The sequence below is a fragment of the Equus quagga genome, chromosome 6 (assembly GCF_021613505.1).
Source record: "Equus quagga isolate Etosha38 chromosome 6, UCLA_HA_Equagga_1.0, whole genome shotgun sequence".
In the NCBI taxonomy this organism is placed as follows: domain Eukaryota; kingdom Metazoa; phylum Chordata; class Mammalia; order Perissodactyla; family Equidae; genus Equus; species Equus quagga.
This window is the reverse complement of record NC_060272.1, coordinates 13,253,520-13,267,334: the sequence shown is the minus strand read 5'-3', so window position 1 is coordinate 13,267,334 and position 13,815 is coordinate 13,253,520. Positions and strand designations below refer to the sequence as shown.

The following is a 13,815-nucleotide window of genomic DNA, read 5'->3' as shown; positions in this document are numbered from 1 at the left end:
AAATTAAAAGAGGAAAGGGAGAGGCATGAGGAGTGTTGGAGGGAATTCCTATTCTAAACAGGATTGTCAGGGTTGTCCTCATTGAGAAGGCACATTTAAGCAAGGAGGTAAGGATCCAGACAAGGGAAGAGCAAGTGCAGAGGCCCTGATGCAGGGGCATGTCTTGAGAGGTCTAGGAACAACAAGGTGGCCAGGTGGGGGAGGGAGGGAGGAGTAGAAGGAGATGGGGCAAAGGATTTTGGGTGGAATGGGGTTAGTAGATTGTGCAGGACCTTTAGGCCATTCTTAGTGAGATGGGGAGCTGTTGGAGGGCTTTGGGTAGAGTAGTCACAATCATGGGCCTTCAACAAATGCCTAACATTATTTACATTTCTTTAATTATAAAAAATTTCAAACATATGAAAAAGTAGACTATAATGAACCTCTGTTTATGTATCATCCAGATTAACCAGTTATCAAAATTTTGTGGCTTAGGTTTTAAAAGGATCATTCTGGTTGCTGTCTTGGTAATTGACTTATTGGGGATGGAATCATGAACTCTGGAATCAGAGAAACCAGTAGGGAGGCTGTTGCAATAATCCATGCAAGAAACACGGTGATGGTGGCTTTCACAGTGTCGTGGTGGAGGTGATAAGAGAGAGTTAAATTCTGAAAGTAGAGGCAACAGGACTTCCTGAGTGATTGGATACAGAGTGTGAGAGCACTCGAGGATGACTTTCTGGCACTGTTTTAAGTTATCTTATTTTTGCTCTTATTCTCTCTTTGGTCTTAGGGTTGAGTTATATGAATTAAATGCATATGCTGCAACAGTGCTTGACTTGAAAATTTCTTGGGAAATGCTGAGAGGTTAAGGTCAGAGTGAGGGCTTTTATCTTCAAAATTGAAGAATGGTCTGGAACTTTTTGCCTGGCTTGGTTCCTTTTGATAGTGGAGACTTGCCTTTATATTTCAGAGCATTGGTTAACTATGTAAAATGTTTAAAGTTCGGCTGGCTGGTTGCTGTGTGTGGCTGGAAGCAAGCATAAGAGGAGGAGGCATACTTAGTCCCATTTTTACCGCATAACGCGTGTTATTTGGCCTTTGTCTTTCAAAGTTCAGGTGTTGAAGCTATCTCTTGTGCTTTATTTGTAACCCCTGTGTGCCAGTGGACCTCTCCATGGGGGGCATGGACTTCTTCATAGTATAGTGGCTTTGGACTTCTTATGTAGTGACCCAGAGTTCCAAGCACAGTTGTTTCAGATCCAAGTGGAAGCTGTATCACTTTTTATGATCCAGTCTCAGAAGTCACACAGGTTCCCTTGCACCATATTCTGTTGATTACCAGTGAGCACAAATTCTGCTCAAATTCAAAGGGAGGAGAATTAGATTCCACTTCTTCATAAAGGAATGGTAAGATTCTTAGAGGAGCACATGGAATGGGAGATACCACTGTGGCCATCTTTGGAAAAGACAATCTGCTAAAGCCTCTTTGTAGGAAAGAATGTTGTTGTGAAGATATTAAATATAACTTAATGGTTTTGGAAGAGATGTGTATTTTACAAACTTTAATATTTTTGTCATTGTTTTCCCCTTTTTATATGGCATTTACATAGCAATTTCATTGAAAGCCTTAGCACTTATTTTCCATTATTCTTCTTATGATCTCAGATTTCTTTTCTTTTTTTTTTTTTTTTAAAGATTGGCACCTGAGCTAACAACTATTGTCAGTCTTCTTTTTTTTTTCCTTTCTTCTTCTCCCCAAAGCTCCCCAGTACATAGTTGTATATTCTAGTTGTAGGACCTTCTGGTTGTGCCATGTGGGACACCACCTCAGCATGGCTTGATGAGCAGTGCCGTGTCTGCGCTCGATCTGAACTGGTGAAACCCTGAGCCGCCGAGGTGGAGCACACGAACTTACCTACTCAGCCATGGGGCTGGCCCCTCAGATTTCTTACTAATCATTTCTCTGGGGCTACTGTTATAACATATTCCTTTATGGTGGGGATTGTTCTTCAGTTTCTTGGCAGTGACATTTGCTGTGTTTCTGTTGACCTGTGGATGTTAATTTAAAATTCTGTATTTTCAGATATCACTATATACATTCATATATTAGGCACCTTTTGGTAAATAATATTAACCCCTTCTTAGACAGTAAATGGCACATTGATTCAAAATATGTTCATGTAATTAACAGAGACACATACATAAATAATTTTCTACCTAAACCAGTACTCTCTTCAACTTGATAAACCATCTCTGAAACATTGTTGAGATTAATAAAGGTATGACACTAGTTGATTTAATGATATGTGCCCCTCATTTTAAAAAGTTGCTCTATATCCTCTCTTAACTTGGAAAAATCAAAACTACAGAAAAATTGAGAGAACAGTCCAGAAACACCTAAATATTTGTCTTCTAGAGGTCACCAACTGTTGGTATCATGGTGCACTGCATCTACTCTTTCCTCCCTCCTTCCCTGAGGAAGAAATTTTTTTACATAATCCACAAAATAAAACTTAATAGCCATTAATTGCTGTCTTATTGTATTCCAAGAAGTGTCTCCCTCTTGTAACATCTTTCCTAAGCTTTTTCAGGGAAGAAACATCTATAACTTGTCTTAGAATCTTTAGAACACCTGAAAGATTTTTGAAAGAATAATGTTTATTGTTATTATATAATAAATTAAGGTGAAACTCATGCAGGTTGTTGAAAATAGCCTTAGATATTTTTTGTAGTCACCTCTGGCTTTCTTGTCCCTATCTAAATTTAAATGAAATGTCATGGCATGAATGGAAAATTGATCATGTTTGCATTTTGGAATACCCCTCAGAGTTTAGGTGCTCTGAGGGCAGTTTTTTTTAATTTTTGTATTCTCATCATCTAAATATGCATCAGGCACATAGTTTTATGATTAGTAAATATTTATTGAATGAATTTTTAACTGAGTGTAACAAATGCTGTTCTTAATACAGTTTTCCATGAGCTTCAAAATATGTTGGCGATGCTTTCAAACTTGATAATTTATTTGGGTGACTTTGATGTTTTTGCTTTTGATGTTCTTGGTTTAAACAAAATTAAAGCTCTCAGTCAGTACAGTAGAGACAAACTGTAAAGTACTGTTTTTTCTTTGTGAATCATCATATCCCATCTAATAAAAAGTTGGTTATATAGTATTGAAAACAGTGATTCATTGTGCTCTAGTTTCTTTGAGGTTTGTAGCCTCCTGAGATGTAAACTCCATTTCCCTAAATCAAGGAAGTAATGGAGGATGAAGAAACCCTGGTACTTTTTCCCTGAGAATTCTGAGAAATAGGAATTTTTGCAATATGTTTTGAAATTTATGGTCCAGTCAGTGTTAACTTGCAATGTTGTGTTTTTCAAGCACGAAAGCAAATGAGATAGTTATTTCTAATATTGTTGGATGGAGTGTCTGAAAATTAAAGGCTTGGAAGAATTTTAATATTGTACATTAAATGCAGGTATTTAAAGATTAAGAAACTATTAATTACATGTAAAAGAAATATATCAATGAATGGAAAATAATATGCTTAAATAGTTTTAGGTAAAAACAAGTTTGAGTTTTTAATAGACTAAATGAACTCATTTCATATTGTGTGAATTTAATAAGCATAAAATAATGATTTCAGTTATAGTTTGAGAATAGCATGTATAAAGCAATAATTAATCATATTTTTATTTTCAAAAATTGAACTTTTATTATTTTTGAACAATTTTAAAGAAGATAAAATTGTAATGATCTGTATGGATTGTGGGAGGCAATTACATTTAAAGGTGTGTATTTAAAATATCAGGCAATGTTCCTGAGGATCCTCCTATTGTATGTTCGTTCTCACTGAGTATATTTGCTGTCGTTCTGCTCCATTTGTGCAGTTGGCTAGGCCCTTTACAATTTGTCTGCGTCTTCTGACTTTTGAGTCAAGTGGATATGCATTTTTATATTTTTTATTAATGAAATTAAGGTGTATTAAGGTTGAAGAAATGGAATTTTATATGATTTGTATGGTTTATTAAAAGAATCCCGTTTTTAACAGTTGGTGAAATAAGTATCGATATTCCTATTTTGATATAAAATTTAGGATCAGGGAAATTAAATTGCTCGCCCAAGGTCACAGAGCTAGTGAGTGGAAGAGTTGCAGTTCAACCAAAGTTAATTTAGTTATTTGTACATTAAGTGAATTTTTCTCTTTTTTTGTTCAGAAGTAAGCCAAAATAAATATTTAATTGATTTGTTTTCTTCCTTTTGAGGGCTGTATTTGTTTAGTTAGTTTGACTGTTCTTCTGTTTTCCTTTACAGGGATGGTTTTAGATTTTCATCTCAAGAAGCCGCTTCAAGTTTTGGCGATGATAGACTACTAATAGAAAAGTTTATTGATAACCCTCGTCATATAGAAATCCAGGTTGGTACATTTTAAGATACTTCCTAGTTATTTTGACTTTAAAATAATATAATTTATTTCTATTGGAAACACTTCCTTTCTTCCATTTAGGATGATTGTGAGTTGTTCTGATATATTTGAATAAGTACAAAATAGGAAATGTATATAAATTGATCACCTCCCTTTTGGAATCTGGTATACTTTTTGTTAAAGTGCCACAATGTCGGTCAGGATGGGAAATGATACATAAATCCAGCTCCAGAAAGAATCAGTCCCAGGATATCTGGCCAGGCTAAATATATTCCACCTAGAGACTCATTCAATCCCCTTCTGAGATTGGACCATTTTGGGGCATTTTTAAAAGAAAAGTGCCTGGACTCCTGTGTCATTTCAGTTCACCAAATATCTGTGTGGCTTACTGTGACAAGTGTTCTGCTTGGAGCCGGTTGTGTAGAGATGAACAAGTCATTTCTTTACTCAGAGTAAGATTTTGATCCAACCATTAAAGTGGTTGTGGAGGTGTGGATTTCAGCAAAACAAATGGGTTTTCTGAAGTAAAACACAGAAGGAGAGAAGTCTGCTGAAGTTTTCATTTTTCTGTTGGAAATGCCTTGTGCTAATTTTATACATTGTGGCTATGAATTGATATGTAATTATTAAAATTGATAAAATAAAAGCATCAAATTAGAAATCATATTGAAATTTAAGTATATTTCTTTCTTAATTTGGTGCAGATAGAGAACCAGAAAACTAAATAAAAGGTTGTTTGCTGCCCTTGTCCTTTCTGCTGTGGAATAATATGGTGAAGACCTACATTCTGCCATTGTGTTTTTAAGCTTAATTATTATTTTACATAGATATTATTTATAGGTAGAAAATCTTCATGTAGATTTTCAAATTTTCCAGAGTGGGGAAAAAATTTGCAAATTATATAATCAGTTTATATTTTTAAAACATTTAGGGGCTGGCCTGGTGGTGTTGTGGTTAAATTTGCCCACTCTGCTTTGGCGGCCCAGAGTTCACAGGTTCGGATCCCGGGCATGGACCTAGCAGCACTGCTTGTCAAGCCATGCTGTGGTGGTATCCCACATAAAGTAAAGGAAGGTTGGCACAGATATTAGCTCAGCGACAGTCTTCCTCAAGCAGAAAGAGGAAGATTGGCAACAGATGTTAGCTCAGGGCCAATCTTCTTCACAAAAAACAAACAAAAAAATTGAATGTAATGTATTTCTTTCTGAGGCTAGCAAGGTTTGTCTTTGTTTTTAGATGTTCTAAATTGAGATATCACACATATACTGTGAAGTCCACAAATCTTAACTGTACAATTCAATATAAAATTTTATATACAGATATAACTTGGTAACACCTGTCCAGATCTGTATATGGAACATTTCTGTTACATCAAAAGTTTCCTTCTTACCACTTCCCAGTCAATCCCTCTCCTTGGCCACCGAAAGTCACTGCTGTTCTAACATCTAATACTAGAAATTATTTTTATTTTTTCTTAAACTTCATAAAAATGTAATCATACAATATATACTTGGTTGTCCCTGGCTTCCTTCACACAACATCATATGTTTGAGATACTTCCATGAGGCTGTATGTTATCAATCACTTTGAGAAATTGCTCTGTGGTGTTCCATTGTTTGAATAACCTGCAGTTTATCCATTTTACTGTTGTTTCCACCTTTTTGATATTATGAATAAACCGCTATGTTTTTTTAATGGACAAATACCTTCTTTCAGATATACTGAGGAAAGGGGGTGTTGGATTACATGGTGAGCTTATGTTTAGTTCTAGTAGATACTGTGGTTGTCCTAATGAATACTCTCACCAGCAATATATGAAAGTTTCCACTGCTGCCATCTCCAACACTCAGCATTCTCAATTTTTTTCACAGTTAGCTATTTCGGCACACATGTAACAGTATCTGTTTGAATTTGCGTTTCCCTGACTATTGATGTTGAGCACCTTTTTATACGTTTATTGCCCATCTGAATATCTTATTTTGTGAAGGGACTGCTCAAGTCTCATCCTTGCTGCTCTTTTTTGAATTAGATTTTTAAAAATTATTGAGTGCTCAGAGTTCTGTATCTATTTTGTTTATGAGTACTTTGCCAAATATATGTATTGTGCACATCTTCTCCTTGTCTGTGGCTTGCGTGTTCACTTTATTAATAATGTCTTTCAAAGAATAGAAGTTGTTAATTTTATTGAAGTCCATTGTAAGCCCATTTTGCACACCCAAGTTAGGAGCTTTATCTTTCAGGTGTGATATTTAGGTCTGTTATTCTCCTTGTATTATTATTATTTCCTTTATTTGGTGTGAGATGAAGTCAAAGTAAGTTTTTTTCCATTCTGGTATCCAGTTTCTCCAGAATCATTTATTGTAGTGACCATTTGTTGTAAATTAAGTGACGTTTGGTCACTGTCTCAATTATCTTGGTTTTATACTAAGTCTAGAAATCTGGTACTGTAAGTGCTCTAAATTTATTGTTTTTCTTTATATAGTTTTGACTCTTTTTAGGTTCTTTGAGTTTCCTCAAACTTGTCAACCCATTCCCCCTCTACACCACTCCCTGCGCCCAACACACACCTGATGGGATTTGGATTGTATTAAATTTAGAGATTATTGTGGGGAGAACTGACATCTTAGCAATATTGAGTTTTCTATTCCATGAACTAGAATCTCTCTTCATTTATTTAGATCTTCTTTAATTTCTCCCAACACTGTTTTGTAGTTTTGAGTATAAAGGTTTTGTTTGTACTTCGTTAGATTTATTCTTAGATATTTGATAATTTTTGATACTATTATAAATATTATTTTCTAAATTTCATTCACCTATTGGTTGTTGCTTGTGTATAAAAATAGTTGATTTTTATATATTGGACTTGTATCTAGTATCCTTTCTAAATCCAATTGTTTATTTTATATGTTTTGGTTATCTGTTGCCACGTGACAAACTGCTCCAAAATGCAATGATTTGCAACATTTAAGGTTGCACAACAGTGTGAATGTACTTAATGTCGCTGAACTGTACACTTAAAAATGGTTACAATTGTAAATTTTATGTTGTGTATATTTTGCCACTATAAAAAACAATACAACATTTAACTCTTTCTCATGATTCTCTGGGTTGGATTCAGCTGGGCACGTCTTTTGTTTCACATGTTGTCTGTCCCCTGGGGCAGTAGTCGTGCTGGCACTTGGCTGGTTTGGAGCATCCAGCGTTAAGTGCCTTGGAGGGTTGACTTGAAGAAGAGCACAGCCGAGATGCTGGGGCAGCTGGGCTTCTCTCTCTCTCTGTGCACTCTTAGAGCATTTCCACATGGCTTCTCAATGTGGCATTTCTATATGGATATTCAGACTTTTTACATTGCTGGTCAGAGCTGCTTGAAGGAGCTGTCCAGCCTTTTTAAGGTTTAGGCTCAGACTGGCACAGTCACTTTTGTCGCATTTTTCAAGTTAGTTGGCCAGCCTAGAATCATTGCTATATGAGATTATACAAGGGTGTGAATACTGTGATTTGTGTCCTATTTGAGGCTGTCTTTGAATGCTATCTATGACAACCCATTCTCTGGCCCCCAATGATAGCAAAATATGACCCCCCCCCCCCTTCCTTCCAAGACCAGGATCTCACCTACACATTTTGGTGCAGGTCTGGTTGAGACTTCTTCTATATGGTTCCTCAAGAGCAGTTCTTCTCTTGGGAACATCTCTGAATTTAAAGACAGCCTGACACCCACTCTTCCAACATACAATGATGAAAAACGGATATGATACTGCAGTAAATACCCCTATTCAACAAGATAGAAAGAGGGAGGCACACACTGTTCACTGGTTCTTTGCAACTGAAAACCAGCAATTGAAGCTGAGAGATTCCTTAGGAGGTTTTTGTGGTAATTCTAGTGAGTGATGCTGGCAGCTTGGGCCAGGGTGTTGGTAGAGGAGGTGGTGAGATGTGATTGAATTCTGGATATTTTGTGAAAGTAGACCAGATTTTCTAAAAGATCAGATGTGATATATAAGAAAAGAGTAAGGCATCAAAGATAGCTTTAGAGTTTTGTCCTGGGGAATTAGAAGAATGGAACTGTCTTTTACTGAGATAGAAAAGACTGTCAGAGGTGCGTGTTTTGGGGAGGAAATCAGTTTATGTTGGGCAAATCAAGGTTGAGATGCTCATTAGATATTGAAGTGTAAGTGTTGAGTAGGCTGTTTATATTTAAGTCTGTAATTTAGGGGAGATATTTTTGGCTGCCCTTCCTGCATTTCTTGTAATTTCCAGGGTCAGAATTAATTTTCCCCTTCTCTATATTCCCCATCCAGCACTTGTTTATGCTACTAGAAGATCACTTATGTTATTTTCTCTTTAGCTATCTGACTTTTCTAATTGACCAAGAAGTTCTTGAGAGCAGAGGCTAGGTCTTACTCAGCAACCAGACCAGTGTCTTTCACATTACCAATGCTCAATAAATGTTTGTTAAATTGTGTTAAGTAATTATATATTTACTCAACCTTTTAATTTATTTTAATTAGCCTTGGCATGTAGTCTAGGTGATATTTTTAAACATAGGTGAAAGTATCTCTCAGTAGCTTAAATAAATTGGACTCAGTAGCTTAAACAGATGTTTTCCATATCTGATCTACACTTGGAAGGTTTTTTATTTACTTATTTTCTTCAAATTTTATTTCTTTATATTAGGTAATTTCTGTGTAGGATAGAGAATACTCAATGAAAAGTAAGCATCCCTTTCATCCTTGTCTCTATGTCCCCTGGTCTCTATCCCGAGAAGCAGGCACTGGTAATGTTTCTTGAATCTTGTGCCGTAGTCCTGAAGTATATATGTATATATTACCTATCAGTTTTTACGTATGCTGTTGCATACCATGTCCTTTCTTTTTCTGGAGCTGCGCCCAGGCGGTGAGGATGGTGTCACTCTGTGTGGCTTAAACCAATGTTTCTCAGTCAGGGCACTCCTGGTATTTCATGGGCTGGATCCAGGGATGCTAAAGGGCTTGCTTGCAGTCTTTCATGATGAAGCTCTTCTCAGTAAGCACTGTAGTATACCTTGGAGATTTTTCCATGTTGAGTACATGCATTTCTATAAAGGGCTGTATTAAAGTTTAAAAAAAACTCATGATGCCTTTAAGGATTAACTTTTCTTACAAGCACTTTTTATTTATTTCTGTTTACTTAGTCTCTTCATTTATTTAATGAAATAAGTGGTCATCAAATTATTTTGTTGACTGCTTAGTAAATGACAATTTTTAATAAAGAACTGGGAGACTACACAGAATTTAGAGAAAAACAAACTCTTGATTCTATATGTGAATCTAATACTTTACAGTTGGAAATGTTGCTGAGAATTCTTGGTTAATTTGGCTTTATTTCTTGGAGACTAAGTCTACTTTCATTTCCTTGTCAACTAGGATTAAAAAAGAGTTTGAGAGTTATAATGATTTAAAATATTTTTAGATGTACTTCATACAGTCACCTTTAAGAATCTTAGAAACAAAATTCTAACTTAGTGGCATTTCATTACTCTAATGTTTTCCTTTGTTTGGAATCCTTCTTGAGGTTTAGGTAGATTTTTATTCCTAAAAATTAACTTTGCAGTCATAGGTTAACTATTCCTTTTATTACCCTACCTGTTATACCCATGATCCTTTTTTATCTGACTTTTTCAGTATCCATGTAAGATATTAAGATTGTATTATCTACTGTTTATAATGCATGAGGAAACAGAGTGACTTGCCCAGGGAGGTTGCATAGCTGTTTGGACGTAAAATTAGTGCCTAGTCTTTTGGCTTCTAGAGCAGTTTTTTCCTTTGTGAACTTAATATATGCGTTCAGTAATATGCATCTAATCTTTAATCTTGAAAATAGATTAATCCATCCCTGAAAATCAAACATTCTGTGCAAAAATATTAATGAAGAGACTGTTTTAGCATTGCCAGATTTAGCTGATAAGATAAAAGTTAAATTTAAGTTTCAGGTAAGCAATGATTTTTTTAAAAAGTAAAAAATATGTCCCATGCAATATTTGGGACATATTTTTATTAAAATTTTTTATTGTTTATCTGAAATTCACATTTCACTGGGTGTCCTGTTATTTTATCTAGCAACCCCAGCTTATTTCCCATTGTTACAAATGGGAAAAATCATAATATTTTATATATGAACTCCAGACCTTTAGTAATTTCCTGTAACAAAAATAAAGCACAATAAGAACATCCATATATAAGTAACAGATTGCATATTGGATATAAATAAAATAGCATTTCCTGATCAACAGACATTTAATATGTTAACAACGAACAGATGTTTGTAGAAACAACTCGTGGGTCTCCTAAGCACCGTTGATATCTAGAATGTATATCCCCTTTATTGACACTCAGTGTCTTTCACTAAATTTGTACAGTTGATTCTGATATTTTACCTAGTGTATTGAAAATGTAACGTGAGAATTTTTTCCTCAAGTTGTTTGGATAAAAATGTTTTGAGTTTTGAGGTTGTAAATATGAAGTTTTCATTTATTAACATCAACCAAAAGAGGAACATATTTGAGAGGTCGTAGATTCTTTGAGGTTTGAGTATCAAAAACCAAGGGGTGTGGCATGGAGAAGATGTTAGGGGGCACATGTTCTATGGGTACGGCTGTGTGCTTTTTCAAATGGTATTGCGCTTTCAGGTTTTAGGTGATAAACATGGGAATGCTTTGTGGCTCAATGAAAGAGAGTGCTCAATTCAGCGAAGAAATCAGAAAGTGGTGGAGGAAGCACCAAGGTAAGAGTCTCTCCCAGTGAACATTTATAATAGTCTGCTTTCATGTATTTCTTATATTTCTTTTTCACTTTATTGGCTAAAATTGCTTTCATAGTCATGGTAGAATCTGTTAACGTGTATTTTTATAATTAAGAATTTGCCACTTGATCTTCCTCAGTACTTCAGTGCATGAAAGTGAGAGAATACTTGAAAAAGTAAGTTGGGGTTGAATTAGAGAAGAAAGTATCAGAAGTCATTTTTATGACTCCTGTAGGCTTCTAGGTAATATAGACCCTGCTGGTGTTTCTGGGCATGTGGAATTTCTTGGATACATGCCTTCTAGCGTCTCCTACTGGTGAAGGTTTCATAAAACTAATCCTGAATTTCCTGAATTTATCTTACTATGAAAAGGCTTCTGGGGCATGGTTCTTAGAAATTCCTTGATGTATCAGAACTGCTTTGGGCACTTCTCCAATCCACCTTTCATGTGTTTGGTGTAGCAGTTTCATGGAGCCTCATTTCTAATTTGATGCTAGGTTGGTATTTGTATATATTCTGGTTTTGTCTTAGTTTTTAAAAATCCCGAGTTGCATGTACATCGTTCTTTTTAGTAACCAGGCACTTAGGAATATTGTCAAGTGTTGTTTTAATCAGCATAGTCAGTGTGCCTTGATATAATGCGTGTATAGTTTCTGAAAAGAGTAGGTGTGAATATGAATGAACTTTTAATCACAGGGTAATGGTAAAAATCAAATCCTACTGTAATTATATTAGTTTTTAAAAATATGATGTAGTGTAGTGGTTTTAAAATATAGTCCCCAAATCCTTTGCCACTTCTCTTCTTGAGGAGTTGGGGGAGGGATCTATGTTCCTTCCCTTTGATTCTGTGCTCTGGGACTGCTTGACCAATAGACTACGTGGAAGTGAAGCTGTGCCCAGGCCTTATGAAACTGCCAGCTTCCGCTTCCTGTCTCTTGGGATACTTACGCTTAAGAAGCAGTCACGATGCTGTGAAGAACAGCTCATTGCAGCCTACGAGGGGCATGACCCACTACCTGTGGTGTAGCCCTCTAACTCAGGGCCCAGGACTAGGATGAAAGAAGAAAGGAAGAAGAAAATGCAAAAGGAATGCTCTCCGCGTGTCTTTAGGAAGGGTCCCAGAGCCTGCCAGTATTGATTACCTGGTGGTGATCTGGAGTTAGCCACTTTGCCAGGGAGGCTGGGAAATGTCTTTTTTCCTTAAGTTGCCACATGCTTGGCTAAAATTCCAGATGTGTGGAAGAAGGGGACAATAGTTGCTGGTAGAACAGTAATAGTCTCTGATACTTTTTTTTTGCAATTTTATGTTGTGCGTTCTGTTGAATCTTGTCCAATATAATTAACTTTCTCTTTTCATTCAAAATTCACTGAAGTCTTATCTGATATAGAAGTCTTTCACAGACGGAAATCTTGAACCATGATTTTTATTTATTTCCCCTCTCTCTCTCAAGATGTAAATTTTTCACGTGAACATCTCATTAATTAATTTAGAGGAAAAAAAGAAGAAAATTTAAAGCAGTAGGAATCAAAATTTAAAAAAAACCACCCTAGAACTGATTGTTATTAGTGACTTGATATGTATTTGTGTGCTGTGAAATATTAAAGTAGATGGAATCTGTAGTTGTCAGTTCCTAGAGTGAGAATTTACCACTGTGCTTTGAGTGCAGTGATGAAGTTGCTTATAACCCTGAGTATCACCAGCAGAGTTTATGACAATGGAAAGGACAAGACCAGACAGGACAAACATAGTTTTACTCAACTGTACTTGAGATTCTCCAGGTATTATGATAATCTTTGGTTGTATTTCTTTCTTTTGGTTTCATTAATTTTGTCAGCCAGTTATTGTTGAAATATCATCTATGCCTATATCCATTAGGTTAATGCAGCACTGTTATTTATAAGAGGTAAATAAGATTCATAATGGCAAAATCCAATAGTTAATCCTAACGCCTTCAAAAGGAAGACAGTAGGCAGCACACTTCCCACCTGTGAAGTGCTCTTGCCTTCCCCCGACCAATTCAACTTGAGTATATTCAAGGCTCTAGATCTAAGCAGCAGTTCATAAGGAATAGAAATATGATACAGATGTGAAAAGACACTGAGGGCTTGCATGAAGCCGAACCTAAAATGTGAAGAACGAGACAGGAAAATGACCAGATCCTTGGCGGAAAAAAAGGGAAGAGGGCATTACAAGTTAAAAGAATTGTAAAGATGTTAAAACCAATCAAATGCAGTAGCTGGACCTTATTTGGATCCTGATTCAAAGAAATTAGCTGTAAAGATATTTATCAGATAATCAGGGAAATTTGAATACTAACTGGATATTAAATGCTATTAAGGAATTCTTGTTTATTTTTAAAGTGTGATTATATTGCAAAAGAGCACCGACAGAAACAGATACGGAAATTTTTATGGATGAAATAATACCTAATTTGGGATTTACTTTAAAATAAAGAAAAAAGCTGGGTTGGCCTGGTAGAAAAGTGGACTTGCAACAAAGATAAAACAAGAATGGCTAAATACTAATAATTATTACATATGGGAAATATGTACCTGCAAGTTCATTATACTATTATATGAAAGCTTTCATAAAATGCTATCTAAATCTTACTTATTTGAGAATAATTTTAGT

The 13,815-nt window shown here is 35.6% G+C and overlaps 1 protein-coding gene across 1 annotated transcript in view; it reads left to right on the top strand.

Moving 5' to 3' along the window:
* Positions 1-13,815, top strand: part of PCCA (propionyl-CoA carboxylase subunit alpha) — a 438,123-nt gene that overhangs the window by 187,360 nt on the left and 236,948 nt on the right. Inside the window, exons 10-11 of the mRNA XM_046664150.1 lie at positions 4,295-4,397; positions 11,071-11,165. Of these exons, the coding sequence (XP_046520106.1) occupies positions 4,295-4,397; positions 11,071-11,165 (198 nt within the window). The remainder of the gene's footprint in view (positions 1-4,294; positions 4,398-11,070; positions 11,166-13,815) is intronic.